Genomic DNA, 18,888 nt, shown 5'->3' on the forward strand with positions numbered 1-18,888 from the left:
CGGAAAACGAGTGTCATTTTTATTTCATCATGCGCTTTCATTTTGATATGGCTCAAAATGCGCGCGAAATAGTAACAAGTAAGGCAACAAAATTTAGATGTTAGGTCTGGAGCACCGCCATACTCAGCCGTGTTGGGGGCATCTCGCGAGTCAATACGGCAAAGGTATTGCGCGTCGAACTGTACGTGAGAGTTATCCATTTCAACGAAACCTTGATTTCGCAAAACTATTGTGGCTCGAGTCGTGGCTTCCAGTACTTGGAAGCCACGAGCGAGAAATAAATGACAGTTGATTATGAAGGACTATCGCGACGTGAAAACCCATTAAAGAGAGTTCCAATAAGACGAGAGCTTCCCTTTCTCTTCAAGTGCGTGGGTTACGCTCTCAATCCTGCACCTGTGGTAACACTGCAGGCTCCTAAAATCGCTTTAAAAACGTTCCTGATCAAAACAACTTTTTTTTTTTTTTTTTTTTTTTTTTGTCGAGGCGCTATTTTTTTTTTTTTTTTTCCTTTTGTCTACCTTGATACCCCATCAGCACAAAAACTACCATAAACTAAAAAAAAAAAAAAAAAAAATAGTGGGCATACAACGACAACGCACCCACTGGGACCCGAGTCAAGGCAAGAACAACGAACTACTAAAAGGGGAAAAAAATCATGTTCGCATACACAGACAGAACGCCTCCATCCAAAAGAAATGAATCATGCGCTTGTTCTGCCAGTCTCGTTCTGAGTCTATCAAAAGCCACAAAGGAGGAAGACAATCAGCGCCTACACCACTCCCCTCCCCTCCCCTCCCTCCCTCCCTCCCTCCCTCCCTCCCTCCCTCCCTTCCCTCCCCTCCCCTCCCCTCCCCTCCCCTCCCCTCCCCTCCCCTCCCCTCCCCTCCCTTCCCTCCCCCCCCCCCCCCCCCGCCCACCACCCCACCACCCCTAAAAAGAAGAAAAAAAAGGTTTCTTGGGCGCGCGCGCGCGCGGTCGCCCAAGCGATGACCTTGGAAGGGTATGCGATTGTAGCACGTTTGTCCCCCGGTTGTGCCCCTGTCTCGAATGCCACGGTCCGTTTCTCCCAAGTGCCCGTCTTATCTTCCCGAGTATCAACTCCGCAGTGATTCTGAATCATTCCGATGCTTTCCAACGTTGCAAAACTTTTAGACGAATATTTGCACAGAAGTATACACTGTTCGCAGAACTATCTACGGCGCTAAAATTCAAAAGCGCCGTGTTGGATTCGGGAACTCGTGTAGGTTTAGCTCATTGTTGGAACATTCTTATTCGCTCGATGAACTCCACAAAACGTGTAAATATTAGAATGAACTTTACAGAGAACGATAGTTGTTGTCGGGGTTCCAGGCGACCGGACAGGTCGCAATTACTGGCTGATTAAAAATTTTATTTCATAATCACAATCGTATCATCAAGGGCACGCCATTTCCTCATCACTTCTTCTACGAAAAGAGCTGCTGTATTCGTAGCACACACAGACGGAAACGGTTGAGACTGTGCCCAAATAATATCTTCTTTTGGCAGGTACTGCGCAGCGATTACACACAATATTTCTAACATAAACATGCTGCTCCACATGTCTATTCACAAGATGCAATACATCGTTCTCCCAACTTTGTTGAAATGGGCATGAAGGCGCGTAACCGTCACTTTTTTGAAGTTCTACTTAGAGGTGAAGTGTTTACCGTAAAAAGTCGTTAATTATTAATTTTTTTCCGTTCCACTACAAAGCTCGATTCACTTAAATTTTTGTTTTTATATCGTCTCTACAGCGCTTTTACGTCGGTACTTTCGTGTTAGAGGACATCACATAATGTGCGAAAAAAAAAACGGTAGGATTGATGCTGCATAGCCTTTTTTTTTGTGGACATCAAGAAAAAAAAAAAAGATAGTAGTTGTCTTCACTTCGCACTGCATGTTTTAGCACGGAAGTTCCTATTTGGTTATGATGTCTTTATTTTCTTAAAAATTGTATACAGTAATTTAAACTACCGAATTACAAAAACGTTGAAATTGTATAATTGCTTTTCGTTGGGACGCCATGACGACAGCGACACTCGTGTTCCCTCGTGGTTTTCGCCAGCATTTCTACGATGAATTGCCAGGATCGCGAGATGCAACAGCGTGACACTCCGCCTTCTGTGACGTCATTTGTTGCACTTCGAGACCACTTTTGATGTATGGCCAGCATAAGACGCTAGCCACACCAGTCGGAGACGCGCAGCAGGTGCCATAGTACTGCTCCTAAAAGTAGCTGTCACGTGCTTTGCTCCGCGACTGTGATTCCCTCACAGCAGCTCTGACTGAGGGTTGCCAAATTACGGTGAAACGGAATATAGACAAAACAGACCGGAAACGAGCTGCCAGCATATGATAGTCAAACTCCAACAAAAAGGATTAGTTTCTTCCCAAGCTGGACGACATTTACCGGGCATCTTTAGAGGTGCGAAGCTCAAAATCACGCGTACTCATAAGATTTTTTTTTCTCGCGTGTTTGTGATTTTTATGATGTCCTGCAAGCAAGAAAAAAATATATAGGGTGAAGTCACTCCGAGGGGGTACCGATAACTGCGAGCCACGAACATGAAGGATTCGCTAACATCCGTCAGGAGTGTGAACGGTAAATCGTCACGCAAACATATTCTCACAAGCTGCAAATATTTATTTGGCTTAGCAAGTAGAATACTAGTATACTAACGACATGTGATTATTGTACACAAGATACCATTTCTCGGTTCTTCAAAACCGTTTCCCTAGTGTGAACGGTCGCGCTACGGGCCGCGGCTAGCCGTGTTGTGTCGTCTGCTACTGTACCGCCAACAGGAGAGCGATAGCTCTGTGTGCTCCACAGATGCGTGTTGCGGTATAACTCTGTACGTCTGTCCTAGAGGAAGACAAAAAGATAGGCTCTGTGACCCGCTCCTAAGTTAACAAAAACAAACAGAAGTATACTCGTTTGGACTGAAAGGTTTACAAAATAGTGACCAGACATTGGAAAAGCTTATGTCACAGAACTTGGTTTATGAAATGGCATCATTGTTTCGAGCAAGAAATCACCTGCTCACCACTGGGACGATGAAATCGTCACTATTTATTGCGTCAGGTATATTTGCGCTCATGAAGAAAAATCTGAACGCATCCTTCTCCCAAAGTCCTATGTCGAATAATAAACACTTTTTTAAACATCTATGCACAAATAACTCATTTTTTTCTACACTTGTATATACACGTTAATTAAACGAAGTCAAACCGCATTTTTGATTAGATCTTGATGTCTACACCAACTACATTCATATTTTAGGGCTTTATTGAACGATAACTTCAACTATAGTTAATGGAACACGATGGCTCGATCTCAACAAAAACCTCAACGTGCGAAGCTTCCACAGACGGTCTCTTGTGAGTATTCTCAATGTGAGACTTCAGAAGCTTTCGCTTGCCATAGGTAGCTTGCTTTTGACTACAGCACTGCACGGGCCCGGAAAGCGCGGAGCGCGCTGCTGTGGGGAGAGGTTGACTTACAAGATGACGTGTTACGTGGTCACGTAAGATGGCGTCATTTCGTGCAGCGTGATCACGTAAGATGACGTCATTTCGTGTAACGAGATCATGTAAGATGACGTGTTTGTGTCACGTGATCACGTAAGATGACGTCAGTTCGTATGAAATGACGTCATCTTACGACAACGCCAACAACATTAGTGCCGTCCGGAACCATTGACATTAGAGACGCGCCTTTTCGCTTGAAGAGCTGATATGCGTTGATTGTTATTTGTTTCTTTTGCCTACTACACACCATTCAAAAGCTCGCCTTCTGGGTGCCACCCAGGGCCGTACCCAGAAAAAAATTTCGGGGGGGGTTTTCGGGGACAACGGCGGCCATTTTGAAAGTGTCTATTGTCTTATTTTTGCCTATGAATCATGTGCATCGGTGGCATATAATGAAAGTTACAGTAAACCGGAGAACTCGTCCCGGTTTGGTACCCGGTAGCCGACCGGCGCCACTGCGCGGGCGCAGAGGTGGAGATTAAAATCGGCTGGCTGCCAGTGCACCGACCAGGGCCGTACCCAGAAAAAAATTTGGGGGGGTTCAGAACCCCCTAACCCTCCCCCCTGGTTACGGCCCTGGTGCCACCAACTTCGTCTACTGGGCTGCGAAGCGCGTTCGAGCGTGCGCAATACCTCTCTAGGCCGAAAGATTGTACACTGAGTATGCGTTCACAGCTCAATGACTTAGGCATTTTTCGTCAGGATAGATGCTCCCACGAGAAGAGCGTAATGGATATGTGAATAGAATTAGAAATTTGAAATGTTCTTGTCCAATCGCATTTTTCTTTGGTTATCAACGCTTTTTAGCGTCATCACAAGACGTTCAACCCATAATACACTGGTGATTAAAAAATAAGCACCGAAAAACATGCACCGATTTTCGCTCAAAAATTAACACCGGAAAAAAAACATACCGTAATCATTACCCATGTCACCTTTTTGGGAGATATGTGAATTTCCAGAAGAACAGCGAGTTATCACCCTCCCCTAGGAATACCCTGTTTACAGAGCAGGCGACCCGTTTTTCCCCGCGTAAGATTGCGGTGACCACGAACCGTACGGAAGTCACAGGACGTCCGTGAAAAATAAAAAGGAGGCAAACGACGATCTACTCTGTGCACGCTTCATCCCCGATTTCCACGACCCCAAGGCCGAAGGACGTTTGTGTGAAGGATAACGATAAAATAAAACTTTGCGTAAAAAAAAAAGCCCGTTTTTAAAAGAAAAAAAAGAGTAGGAACAAGCACAACGCGTTGATGGACCGCGAGGTTGTGGAACACCTCGCGGTCCGCTTGCCACAGGACGGTTGTCTTCGACCCATAGCTCCAAGGTGAATTTGCCACTTGCGAAAACACGGAGACCTACCCAGCGAGAACCAGGAAAGCAAGACACGCACACTGACGCCTCGGCGTGCAGAATGAAACAGGATACGGGCGCGGAATACGGCCGCGGAAGAACACCTTGCACAGTGCCGATCCGGCCGATCTCCGAACGTACGATTTCGCATTTCGTGGACAGCGAGCGCCACCGCACGAAAGAGAGAGGTACCTTAAAAACGACGAAAACAAGCACCGAAACCTTGGTTTTTTATATTTGCTGTAGTTACGGAACCAATCGACTTACATGAATAATTTGAATATTAATCGATTCCGTAATAAATTTAGAAGACATTAAGCGCAATACTCCTTATTTTTGAATTTAGATAATTTTGTAAATTCGCTCCGAACGCAAGAGTGCCGAATTAGTCGATTTTGACCATTTTCATGATTTTTTAAAGAATATAATTAAATTTATGATAAAACATTTGTTGCGCTTAGTGTCTCGATAATGACTCAATGTCTTTAAAGCCGAAATTTTCAAGAAGATCCGCGCAGCCGTTATTATGTGAGAATTTTTTTAATTTGGTGAAAAACCTCATGTATTTTCTATGGGGCTCTGAGGTGCATATTTGCCTCTTAAGGCAAATATAGGTTCCTCGAGGTTAAGAATTTTGATAACTCCTGCCCTATCCCATGAGATTTGTGCAGGAACATGCACGCAGCTCGTAGTATGTCACTGTAAACCGGAGAAAGATTTCCACCGCACCAGCAGCTGGAACCTTAAAACCGATATGACATTTATTTGAATGTAGGTTTGAGCTTCTTTAAACGTAGAATATGCTTTTGCAAAAAATAACTCTGTGAAAATGTAGACACAGAAATGTTACGACTAGGAAAACAGAGTATAGTGTTACCACAGTAGCAGGACTCACTGTGGGTGGTGGGGTTCGTTGAATGCCGTTTCCTTGAAACACGTCTTAGAAAACAAGCGCTTTACGTTGAAGCATGATTTAGAGAAAGCAGAGCTTCAATTTAGAGAATCGCCATTCATCTAAAAAGGGGCTGTATTAGCAAGTCCCTCTGGCCGCCGTGCAAAAGGCTAGCACGCGATTCACTGAGGCATCTTTAGCTAGGCTGACAAGGGCTGTTGCGAAATAAATGGTCGCTCTAATTTTATTTTTTCCACTTCTCCAAAAATTAGGGTTACCTATTTTCAAGCATCTTTTTTATTATTCTCAGCACGTTTTCAGAAATAGGGGTGGACCTATATATCCTAGATAACAGAAAGTATAAAACAGAGAGAGGACAAAACACAGACGAGTACAAAGAATGTACTCGTCTGTGTTTCGTCCTCTCTCTGTTTTATACTTTCTGTTATCTAGTACATCTTACCAACACGCTCGTTAGGAATATAATACCTATATATCGTTCACCTCCAAGCTGACCGTGTGGCGGAAGCCACATGCTCGTTAGAACAGTCGCACGTCCATCTTTTGCGACGCGATCACGCTCCTGCTCGTACACATGGGCAAAAAGTGGGGTCAGACGATGGAAGGGAGGCGGCCGATTGGTGCGGTGAGCTCGTAGCCCCCATTGCTTAGGGATGAATGGAATGCATAGCATATTCGGAGTCAACCTATTCTTCGAGTAATATGACGGCAGTCGGGAGAAAAGGAGCTGCTCTCGGTAATTTTCTGGAAGGTAAAATAACTGAAAGAATTGGGGAACGTTACCCGTGAAGTATTCGAGGAAACAGTTGCATCGGTCGGCATCACGAACCAGGCACGTGTGCCAGGGCACTCCTGCCTTCTCTGCGAGCCAGCTGAGACGAAATCCCTGGTTCCCCAACAACAAGGAGATGAGCTTGAGACCATCCAATGGTCGGGACTCCAACAGCTGCAGCCAAGCCTTTGGGTCCTCCCTGCAAGTTTTTCAGGAATTCCCTACTACTAGCGTTGGGCCGATCGGAGGATTGTAATTTACCTATTGTTGCTCGTTTTCTTGAAGAAGTAGGCCTTCTTGTTTGAAACGACAAACAAGACGGCCGTTTCCTCCAATATCGACGATGTCACGAGATCCACCTGCAACACGGCAGTTGTAAACATATGCAAACTGGTGAGGACACGAGCTACCACTGTAGGCACAGTGTCTCCACGAAACAAATTTACATCACATTTTTCACTGCAAAAATAAACTACACGTCGCCAAACGCTCATTTCAGAGCTTGCCATCATCCTGTTCAAAAGTATTATAAGCTATTTTTTTACATTTTTAATGCAAAGAGGATGTTTGTTCTTGATAGCTGATGCCATTAACTACCCAAGGACCTGTAGACTTCGTTGGCTGCCATTTCCCCACAGATAATTTAAAAACATTACTTAAAACTAGGATTCCGTGTTGTTTTTTTTTTAGTTTATTTTCCGCCAAATTCGGACAGTGTTTTTCAGAGTTTATTTTTTGCCTACAATTTAGAGTTTATGGGAGTTTATTTTTTTTTTATTCCAAAATCTTTAAAATTCGGAGAACAATCTTTCGGGGGTTTTATTTAAAAAAACAAAATATCTGGGTGTAAGCATGTTCTAGCTTCAAAAGCACGAGCTTCTACCAATTAATATTTTTTCTACTGGATTAGGCATTGGTGCCATGGTCACTGGCAATACTAATTTGTCCCACGACCAAAGTTGCAAACAAGTATTTCTTTGATAAACGTCGACACCTTAAAATTAATTAACTTCCAGAGGTGGTCGTTAAGAAGTTCATATTCATCCCATCCTATCCATCAACCTACCCTGCAGCTGCGCTGGGCAGAGTAGTAAAGGGTGTAACATAGAGGTTCCAACTGCCTGGCTCCTCTCCCCCCTTCTAAGAAATCTCTATGGTTCAGAGCTTTCACTGTCACAAAAACAATCCCTCCTTCCTCCAAGAAGCACCATGGCCCAAACTGGAAACTCGAACAGTGGCTTTTGTCATGACCCGAAAGACCTGTTGTCCTGACGAACCTTGACGAGATAAGCGGTAAGATTTGTTTAGTCAACTGACCGCTTGTAAGGATGGCCGAAGGACCTTAGCGAAAAGAGTTGGGGGAATTGGTGGCGTAATCACCCAAGCGTCCTTCGGAGGCGCCCGATGCCTTACGCTTTCCCTTTGGCGGTAAGCAGCGGCCAGCTCCCGAAAGTGGAAGCAGATTTCCCTGCGTGGGAAGTAAAGAAAGCCTTTGTTCCCAGGGCGGGAGCGGGTGGTTGCCCTTGCCGCCGGGGTAATTGGGGAAATGACATTGTCAAGGACATGTGGGCGACTCCGGAGAGAGAGGGAGGTCCGGCCCCTCTTTGGTATGTCGGCGTGCCTTTTTGGAGGAGAAGTTGAGTTTGAACGAGCCCGTGCGCAAAGCAAGTTGTTTTCTCCCGCGGTCCCGAGGGCTCCGCGTACTCTGTCTTGCGGGACTGAGACCTTGTCGTGCGCGGCAAGGAACTTGGTGCCGAGGCGCTATTGTTGGCGTTGGGCTGCCGCGAGTGGCAGCAGCAGCGTGACAGCCCTTGTACCACATTCGCCCTCCATTGTAAATATATTTATGTAAAAACGTCCATAGAGTCCTCTGGTTCCTGACTGCTGAGAACGGCAGACCCCCACACCACTGCACGGCACTCCACGGTCACCTGGCCCCATCGAAACAATACTATAACAAAGCTATACAATAATATGCAAGGCATAATTGAGCTTGAATGCAGCCCCGATCGGTGCCATTGTGTGCAAGCATTCGATGTATTGAGCCACCTTACATGGCTACGCGTATGTGCACATACTTTCCCTGGAAATTTTCCGAAACTTTGTTGGAGATAATTTCTACAATAATTACCGTACTAACAAGAACCCACACCACCGCACAGCACTCCACGGTCACCTGGCCCCATCGAAACCCGAGGGAGACGACGAGAACGGGGAAAACAACTATCGTTCCGGGAAGGAAGAATTTTTACTTCTTAGATTTGAGAGAAAACTGGGGCGACATTTTCTCAAGACGACTGACTCTGTGTGGTGTCTAAACTTCACTGTAAAATACCCTCCTTTCTTTTTTTGATGGGGTGGAACATGGGTATATCGAAATTTGGAGTTAATTAAATAAATCCAAATTGACGAAAAATTTAACAACAGGTGTTTTTCTGAGTTTTTAGGGTTTGTCCAAAAACATGGCACCCTACTTATAACTTTTTAATTAGATATGTAACAGCACGCCCCGAAACTTCAACATCGAATCCGAACTGCTAATGCTACGCTTGAATGGAGACTGAGCATTCGGCGACGCAGTTTATATTTAGGGTGAAAAATCTGCGTAAAAATATTTTACAGCGAAGCTGTTATGTCCTAGGATCTGGAAAAAAATGTATCCATGGACGTTCACGGCGCTACTTCATTCTGATTGGTCATGGCAAGTATAAATAAAAAGAGGGGGCAACCCACTGAAGTCAGCTTTCTTGGCATTTTTGGATAGTAAGGTCCTGATCCCTTGTTATCATCTACGGTCACCGACTTATCTTAGCTAAGAGTGCACTGTGACGAGGCTGAGGGCAGAATGCGCTGATCTAAACTTCTTGCATTACGCTGATAAGGAGACTTGGGCTCAATCGGAAGAAACTGTCCTCGAAGTGTGCCTCGAAAAATTGGGTTTAGAACTTTCCCATAAGTGACCATGAGGCAATCATCACTTTAGTCACTAAGAATTAAATGAAGACAACCAAACAATGAAGTCGTGTACATGTCCTCATTGCAATCATATGTGAATCGCTGGTCCTCAATCTTCACGTGAAGTGGATGGGCTCTACAATTTTTGTACACGCCCGCACACTGTGCGACACTGATAATGCAAACACGAGGTCATTTTCTTTTCTGTATTTCTCTTACAATCAAATAGTGGTCACCAAAACTACCAATGTAATATAAACTGTTTATTTGGGGCACTCACCTAAGCGGTGAAGTTCGACGCCTGCCAACACTCCCTCATTGTAAATTGTGGAAATGTGCCGACGTTGCATTTGTGCTAACAGCGTTACACGGAGCGTGCATGAATATGAAAAGAGCAGCATACAACACGCTATAATAACTGACAAAGTGAGAGTGGCGGGGCACCTCTGTCGGACGCTCGGCCTCCAGCACATGCTCGTTGCCCTTCGACGTGCCTTGACTGCGCATGCAAGCTCCAGTATCTCGAGATGCCAAAGCGTTATCAAAAGTAGGAAGCTTTTGCCGGAGATGGGACAAGTGAAGGCCCTCCCTGCCGTTCTCGCCTTCTCGGCGACCATTGTCCACTCGACCTGATGCTGCCTCACCTCGAGGAAGCAGACAAAGGTCTCCTCTTGGGTGAAGACGCTGACCTCCAGGAAGAGCCTGACCCTGTGGTCGATGCAGGAGAAGCTCTCCGGCGAGATCTGCTCCCGCTCCTCGAAGAGCTCCCAGAGCGAGGCCATCTCGCGGGGGCTGTTTGACCGCGCCTCAGAGCCGCGGCTGACGCTGGCATGGCTCATGGCACTCTTGAAGCTTGCCTCCGAGAGAAAGGTGTCCGAGGTGTCGGCTGCCCCATTCCTCTGGCCGATGTTCATGCTCTTCGTTCCTATTGGAAAGCGAGTGGCACGGGGTGAAATATAGGGCCTGACGGTGACCTGCCACAAGATCAAAATTGTGGAGAAAAAATAAAAGCAGAAGCGCCAGGCTATTGTCCCATAAAACAGTTAATCGGGTCATTGTTTACGGAGTGTGTTTTGGCGCGCGTGGTTTGCTCGTCACTTTAAGGGGTCACTTTGACGTTAATTCCTTTGTTATGTAAAGTTTGTCCCCTTTCCGATGTTATAATTAGTGATAGGGTGAAATACCCAATGTTGAGTTTCGGACTGTTTCAGAAATTTCGTAAAGGGACACAACACCCCCGAAAATTTTTTTAAATTTTTTGCCAGGCGATTTATTATGGTGTCAGAAGACTACCCAATATTTTGCTACAGTGTGACATATATTTTTAATGAAGTCAAAAAATGCAACTGGTTGACACCGGAACTAAAACTGCACTGGGGAGAAAGAAGAAGTATACAGGAGGAGAAGGATACCAGAAGTCACGTGCCTATGCAACTTTTTTTTTTCCACGCAATGTATTTGCAGTTTTTTAGAAGCCACAAAAAAATGGGTATCACATTTTTTTGTCCATTTCTAGCATTGAGTGGGTGTCTTCAATGACTCACAACTTTGATTATCTTTCGTGGTTATGTCTAAACCACAGAAAACGGTGCGTGACCACATAGAAGAGAGTGAGCCCGACTCAAACCGGCCAGTTTTTGATTGGCAGTATTTAGGTGGAAAGGAAACTAATTTCGAGCCGCAAATTGTGCTCTGGGTAGTTGGGCTCTCACATGTCATGTACAAATAAAAACCTTGGCAAGCATAAATCATAAATACCCTGTCAGTGTCCATTTAAGCTCTTTCAACAAAATTTTGCCCATTTCGGTGTCTCGGGAGGTTTGTCTGTGATATTACAGAGGCGCATGTCTTTGTTGAGTGTCGATGCAGTAGCAAGATTGGAATGCAAATGTTTAACTTTCGTTTCAAAGTCATTGAAGTGTCAGATGCATTTTGGCATCTCACTTCTCAATCCGTATGTATTACTGTGGCAAGGAGAGCCTCATTGTGGCATCTCTTGAGTGAGGCAAAGCACTTCCAGCATCTCCACGGGACCCTGAAACTGGTGACACAAGTTCAACATCTGCATTCTTTCTTGGAAAACATGTGTCAACAAAACAACATGCCCTGTTTGTTTTTCCTAATCTCTAACTGAAACAACATCGTAGCATTTATATCTCCGACAATTACAGACAGTCAAACCTCGTTGATACATTCTCGGTTTACATGTTTTCCTTGTGATTCCATTCGCAAAATTTAGTCCTGTTGAACTCTCATAAAAAGGTGTATATCAATTTCCCTCCCTTTCTCTGCTCCCTCCCTTTCTCAGCTCCTCAAACCTCTACGCTGTACTTCGTGCCTGGGCAGGTGTGACCTTAGACTAGGCGGGCTTGAAAGGAATTCAGGCTTTCACAATCGTCCACTCTTCCTTTCGTCTCTTTCTCCAATGTGCGTGCACACTTCCGTTGCGTTCGGCTCCCCTTTTTACACTAGTTAGTTTCATTTTGCGTGGAGTTTGAAGCTCATAATCTTGCACAGTGTGTGCATATCGAGCTTTGCTGTTGCGCACCAGCGTGCTGAAAGCAGTGGCTGACAAAGGGAACATGAAGGTCAGCTTGGTGGGCTCGGAAATGTTTGCTCACTCTCGCAATTCTGGAGAGAGTGTCTTTTCCACCCAGCAGAAAAGACGTGAACAAGAGAAGCAGGGAGCTAAAACTTATCCAAGTGGATAGTGGATGGATGGATGCATTCGGCTGAACCCCGTAAATTGGAAAGTGGTTTGTACCACGTCGCCAGCATTTTTCAAAATACAACCCAAAATACAAAACATTTAAGATTAGGCCTTTTAATAATAATATACTGCAAAGAATCATGATCTGTGCGATGGACGTGCTTCTTTGCAACCAGGTGTACACACCTTTGGATCGACAGGTCTCAACAAAAAGCATAAAGAATAGAAACGAAAACTGGCGTGGCCTGGTGGCCACAGTGCGTGAAATGGAGGAAAAGAGGTTAAATGCACAAGGCCGCAGTTGCGTGCTGGTCAACATTCTCCGGCTACAATTCAAGATAGACCCCCACATTTAAATAACTGTTAAGAAAAAAAAAAAACATCCTCTAGGCATCGTCCTAGACGTCATAAAAATAACAGCTTCACTGGTCCTCCCCATCTTCACGTAAAGTGGAAGGGCTCTAAAAAAAATGTTTTTTCTACCTTTACATCATTCAACAGTGAATTCCTTTAGGTACATTTCGGTATGCTTTCATACACCTAGTAGTGTAATTTAAAACTAAAAAATATTTTTGCTGAGATTACCCCATAACTGAAAGTTTTCCTGCGGTAAGCAAAGAGTTAATGTGCGGTCACATTGAAGATATTTCACCTGTATCACTATTTACTTGCTAAGCTTGAACACGCACACTAAAAACTAAGACAGCAGCACCGGCAGCCTTGTGTTGTCACCACTGACATCCTGCATTGAACCTGCGAAGCATCACTCAAACAATTGCTTGGTTTAGACTGGTACAAGTTTAAATATAGATACTTTTTACTCGTGCAATATTTATTAAAAGAAGTTTCAGCCAAGAATATCACTACTTAATGTCTTTCAAACATAAAACAGCAAAAGCTAAGGCAGTATCGGCCTCCTAAGCTAAGCTTTTAGTAGTAGTAGCAGTCCCTGACATTGTAAACCAATCACTAGTAGTCAAAAAAAAAGATAACACTTACTGGAAATGCCAACTGTGGGTTCTTCAACAATTTCTTTGAGTGTGGGAAGCACTACGGTTGGCGGGCTGGTAAAAACACATAAAAAAAATGTTTATTACACACTATTAATTTGATGTTACACGTGTCATGTGAAACTACAAGGGAGCAAAGGGCCCCATCAAGCTGTTAAACTGCATTTTTCACTTGCATCCGTCATTCATGTGCCAGAATTAAAACGAAGTTCTAATATACTGTAAATATAAAATATGATCAGAACACGTTAAAAAATAGTTTTCTCATAAAAAAAAATCACACACACACACACACACACACACAAATATAAATGTAGCTAAACCCATAAATGGGGCAACATAATTCACTAAATATAGCTAAATAATAACCCAAGATCAGATTGGCCACTGGAATCTAAAATCTGAGAAATTCCAAAAATTAATACATATTTCTGAAATTGCATCAAGGTGTCGTGCGTCATCGTAGTGTCGTGGGGCATCACGGCGTTACGTGACACCAACATGTCATGTGACAACTATCACGCCGATGACGGTCGTCGTGCGACACCCTGACCTCTCCAACACTACATTCCAGACGCGGACAGAGCTCACCCTATCGGTGCTAGGCATTTAAAAACTCAGCTTCCTTGTTTTCTAGGTGATCTTGGTTTAACCATGCCATAGTCCCTTCATTTTCTTTTCTTACAGACCTCGCTCACAAACCTAAGAAAGACCCTAAAACATTTAACAGTCCACTGGATGAATGTGAAGGACATGGGACAAGGTACTACTCACGGCGATAGTGTTTTCTCCCCCTCCTGAGGTACGTCCATGGCAGTGTAGTTTGCAGAGGAGGTAGAGATGACCATGATGCTGCTCTGGCTCGGGTTGCTTAGGACGGTAATGTCGCTGGCACTCTTGCGAAATCCGGGCCTAAACAAGCCGCCCTGCTGCTCCGGCATCACGGTCTCGATGCTCTCCTCTGAAATGTTGTCCTGGCAAACTGCTGTGAAACGAAAAATAGTTTTGTGTAAAAAATCATCAGACCATCCATATATAACCATTAAGTGCAGTGTCCTGAAGTGCTCAAAACGAGAGTTTTAGCACTTTAGCACTGCAACCTGAGGAAGAAAAGTTGAAACCATGAATGTTAGCCATTCTAGTGCCAAAATTATTACCCTATCAAAAAAGATAAGCCTCCGTTGAAAGTTAGCCCACACATTTGAGGTCTCATTTTCTGTGGCTGAATAATTGCCGAAAGAGTGGCCACACCTAGAAATGGCAAACACACGAGTTCTAAGTGATAGAAGCTCCTGTTGGTACATTTTTCAGGTGACTGCAGTAAAAAGATATATGATCCTGGAAAATGTAACCATCAATGATGCTTTTGGGGGTCTATGGACGAGACAGGAAGGAACTCTCATGCTACAATTTTTTTACGTAAACTATTATGGACTGCAGAGGACTACCATATTGAATGGAATGGTTAAGAACTACAAAACTGAGCATTAAGGAAGTGCTCGGTTATGCCGACCAAGCACTGAAAGCCCTGTTGCGGTCAATATCAGCTAATGCAGAATGAGTGAGTTACCGTAAAATACCGAGCATCTGCCCATTCCACGATAAGCACCCACCCTTCAATTTCGTACAATCACAGAATACACAAAGGACATACCGTGACACATCGTTGACCTTCCATATTGTTTTGCGTCATTATCTCCAAATTTTCAGTGGGCGCTCGCTAGGGATTTTACAGTAGTATCTGGTTGGCACAATACCAGTCAGTTCACCCCCCCCTTTCGGCCCGATTTATACACCAATTAGAGAAGATCATCTTTCAGGATTTTAGAACAATACTGTTCTAGGCTTGAGACAACTCACCTTCTACCATGCCTTCACTTGTAGCTGACTCATATGCCGATTCCTCGAAACAGCTCTGCGCACTGTAGAACATAAATGAGAACAATGAATAGGAAAGTGCTACAAATCAAGCACAAATTGCTTCGTAGTGCCAGAGTTTTTCTACTTTCCAGCACTGTATGTATATAAAACAAAGATGACCGAGCGAAGCAAGGTGAAATTAACCCTAATAGTACTGGGGTAGAAAAAGACCTGCAAAGAAAGTAGACAGCACAGAAAGCTGTAACACAGCTTTGAGACTGTTTCTACGTCAGACTTGGGGTTAATGTCAACACAATTACTTTCACCGTCACCCCCCCCAAGCCTCGTCTTTACGTTCCATGTTGGACTACACGAGCCACTGGAGCCAATCCATAACTAGGGGGGTGCCCCGTGTCCTTCCGGTTGGGCAGAGCAACACGCAGAGTGTGAAGTCACGTGACCAGCTCCGAGCTACGAATTGGCTCAGGGAACTCATAACATCCTTCGCGGTACATCCGTTGCAAGATGAAATGGAGAGTATCCGATTATGCCAAGACCCAAAAAGCTATTATTTGTGTGTGCGTATATATGTGTATATGTTGTGTATGTGCGTGTGCACGTTTTTTGTTTTTTTTTGGCTGCTAAACAATATTTAATTCGACGTGAGTGTGTTGGTGAAGTTATATGAAGAAATATTCGTTGAGGGAAGAGGAAGAAAGCATGAAAGAAATAATAAAAAGTCTGAGAACAACTAATCACTTTTGATTTGTGAATGCGAAAGCATGATTGTTGTTTTTTCGCTCCCTTAGTTCGTCTGCAGCGTAGTGGCATAGACGGCCACGTTTTGCTGGCAAACGGCCAAGCACGCGCTTTCGTGAAGTGACCGCTCTGTAGGCTGCCTAAATGGGCTCTGGCTTTGTCGCCCCCGGTCCCTCCTTTTACCGGTCTCCGTGCCGCTGTGAGCACTGCGCAGCCATGGGCAGGGCTTTTTTGGTTGCTTTTTTTTTTAATTACGCAGCACGACAGCCAATGGGAGCCTCGTTCCTTGATGACGCACGCCAGCCAATGGGAACATAATCCATCAGAAATCGGCTGCACTTGGGAAAGGGAATTTTAGGTACCGTTTGGTCAATTTTTGGCGTGGTTTCAAAGCTGATAACGTCGGTTCACTCCGTGGGACAGTTAATGCTTTCGCATTAATAAGAAAGTTAAGGGCTGTCAGCATGCGTCCGTTCCGCGGTGGCAAAAACTAAAGGCGCCAAGGAGCAAAGTCACGAGCAGCACAACACTACGGCGCCGGTCACCGGGACGCCAATCGCCCAGAACTCTGCATGCTGCTCCAAGAAAATTGCTTTTCTGCGTGTGTGTCCGTTTTTCGACTGCAGCATGTTGCCCGTTCCTTTTTTCTCTCATTTTTCTGTTTTATTGCCTTTCGACTGCCATTTGCTGCCTTTCTCTCCTTCAACTCAATAGTTTAAGGCATTCGTGCAAGGGGGGCAGGTAGTTAGCGAATATGGCTGTACTGTTTACAAGTGCCTGTGGCCACGTAATTGGTATATGCAGAATGGTGTTTGCAATCACAAAACTAAATTAAGCATATATTTGCTTTGCTGTCCTCATTTCCGCAGCACGGCTAATGATGAACAGGTTTTCTTTGCATTTTTAATGCAGATAACGCCGTGTTGGGCATGCTTGTCTTTCTTTTAATTACTAAGAGCTGTAAATGTTTCTTTCCATTTAGCACAGAAAAAGTTTGGGTGGCCACGGCCTAAAGCAGAGTTAAGAACCTGTTTGAACTAGTTCCCAATAACCAGACTGATATTTCAAATGCATCAATGACCCGGAACCAAACTGGAATAAAATGTGAGGCTACTGAACCTGACCCCGAACTGAACCAGAATAATAACCGGTCCGACACCCTGCCTAAAATCCAATCAATTCAGTGTAATTAAGAGCTTTATGTGGCCATTTCTACCCAATAAACTGAGCGTAATTAAGATCTTTGTATAAATTTCTAATCATCATGTTTCAACGGACAAGAGAAAAATTGGTTCATTGGAAAGATGAAGAGGCAAGAATGCTGCGGGCACAAACATCAAGATGAGACGTTTACAACTCTCTGTGATGCCGAATTAGAGTGCAGCTCTTGACGAGGAGGAGGAGAGGGCACGGAGAGGAGGGTATGTCCCTGCTCCCTCTCCGTGCCCTCCCCTCCTCCTCTCCTACTCCCCTCCGATTTAGCGGCAAATTTTCGCTAAATTTGCCACTACATTGAGCGAAAATTTCCCTGCTAAATTTAGAGGGGAAAATTTCTTGCTAAATTTAGCAGGAAAATTTGAGCGAAAATTTTCACGCTAAATTTAGTGGAGAAACTGAATTGGTGTTGAGGTCCCGTGACGGCAATTTTCCTGCTAAATTTAGCGTGACACCATGTGTGACGTCACGAGTAAAATTTTCCCGCCAAATTTGGCGGGAAAATTTTTCGAAAAATGTGGCATGAAATTCGTAGGTTAAATTTTGCATAAAAATTTCCCTGCTAAATTTAGTGGGAAAATTTCCTTGTAAAATTTAGTGAAAACATTTTCCCCTAAATTTAGTAAAAAAATTACCTGCCAAATTGAGCGAAAACTTTTCCCGCCAAATTTAGCACAAAATTTTACCTTCATGACATCACACGTGACGTCATTATAGGGAACATCTCATATTGCAACGTGCGATTACACCCACGCCGCTCAACTCGGAATCGGGTGCTTAAGAGCTGCACTCTAAAACAAAAGACCTTAATCCCGCTGTGCAATAAATGGGTGTCTCTCTTTGCAATTTATCAAAGACATAATCTTGAATGTTCAGCTAAACATGTACTGCGTGCTAACTTATACCGCTGATTCCTCAAGGCCTTGAGACAAGTAGCAGCTTTGATTAAGAAAATATTGTTCCACTTGCGTTGGCATCAGAACAAGAAAGGAAGCCGTAAAGACATAAGAATTCATGGTAATCAAGTGAGAGGGGGTCACCCATGTGTAACGTTCCACATTTTTTTAAAGTTTATTTTTCGACAAACTTAGAGGGTGCTTTTCTTAGTTTATTTCTAGCCAAAAATTCATGGTTTATCAGAGTACTATATCTTTTGTTATTATGGTAGATTCCCAATTCTCCAAAATTCAAAGTTCAGTTTTAGACTTTCATATTTTAAAAAAAATAAGAATAATAAATAGATAGTAATGTCTGGGTGTAAACAAGAGCTAGATTCAAAAGAATGCACTTGTATCAAACAATATTTCCTCAGCTGGACTCGACGTTGGCACCCTAGCCATTGGCAATATACTAAAGCGTTCCAAGACAAAACTTGCAAACAAGTTTTACTTCGATGGATGTCGACACCATAAAATCCCCAAACTCCTGGAGGTGGTTGTTGGAAAGCTCGTTTTCATCCCATCCTATTCTAAGACCCTACACCACAGCTGCACAGAGTGGAGTGGCAAAGGTATGTAATGTAGAAGCTTCAACCCACCCTCACTTCAACTTCTATATATCTCTATGGTTCATAACTTTCACTGTTACAAAAACGCAACCCCCTCCTTTGCACAAATAGTAGGGACCCAACTGTAGAATTACATTGCATGTATGTTTAGCCATTGGGAAGCTAGTCAGCCCCACTGGACATCCGGTATCTCCACTGTGCGGAAGATGTAGCCATTGCAGTACCACTGCTAGCCTGGCGTCTTTAACATGCACGACGCAGTAAAGAAACGTGGCC

General features: G+C 44.1%; 1 protein-coding gene across 5 annotated transcripts in view; it reads right to left on the reverse strand.

The window, feature by feature from the left end:
- Window positions 1-18,888, reverse strand: part of LOC8043826 (serine/threonine-protein kinase 11-interacting protein) — an 85,624-nt gene that overhangs the window by 10,678 nt on the left and 56,058 nt on the right. For 3 of the 5 annotated variants that reach the window (XM_029990645.3, XM_029990642.4, XM_029990644.4), the window contains exons 16-21: window positions 15,132-15,193; window positions 14,046-14,256; window positions 13,261-13,325; window positions 10,196-10,476; window positions 6,858-6,955; window positions 6,608-6,795 (exon numbers count right to left, since the gene is read on the reverse strand). In XM_029990645.3, coding sequence (XP_029846505.2) covers window positions 6,608-6,795; window positions 6,858-6,955; window positions 10,196-10,476; window positions 13,261-13,325; window positions 14,046-14,256; window positions 15,132-15,193 — 905 coding nt within the window. The remainder of the gene's footprint in view (window positions 1-6,607; window positions 6,796-6,857; window positions 6,956-10,195; window positions 10,477-13,260; window positions 13,326-14,045; window positions 14,257-15,131; window positions 15,194-18,888) is intronic. The other 2 variants (XM_029990643.3, XM_040503638.2) reach the window with 1 other exon arrangement.

This window comes from Ixodes scapularis, unplaced genomic scaffold (genome assembly GCF_016920785.2).
Source record: "Ixodes scapularis isolate PalLabHiFi unplaced genomic scaffold, ASM1692078v2 PGA_scaffold0__279_contigs__length_252992795, whole genome shotgun sequence".
Lineage (NCBI taxonomy): Eukaryota > Metazoa > Arthropoda > Arachnida > Ixodida > Ixodidae > Ixodes > Ixodes scapularis.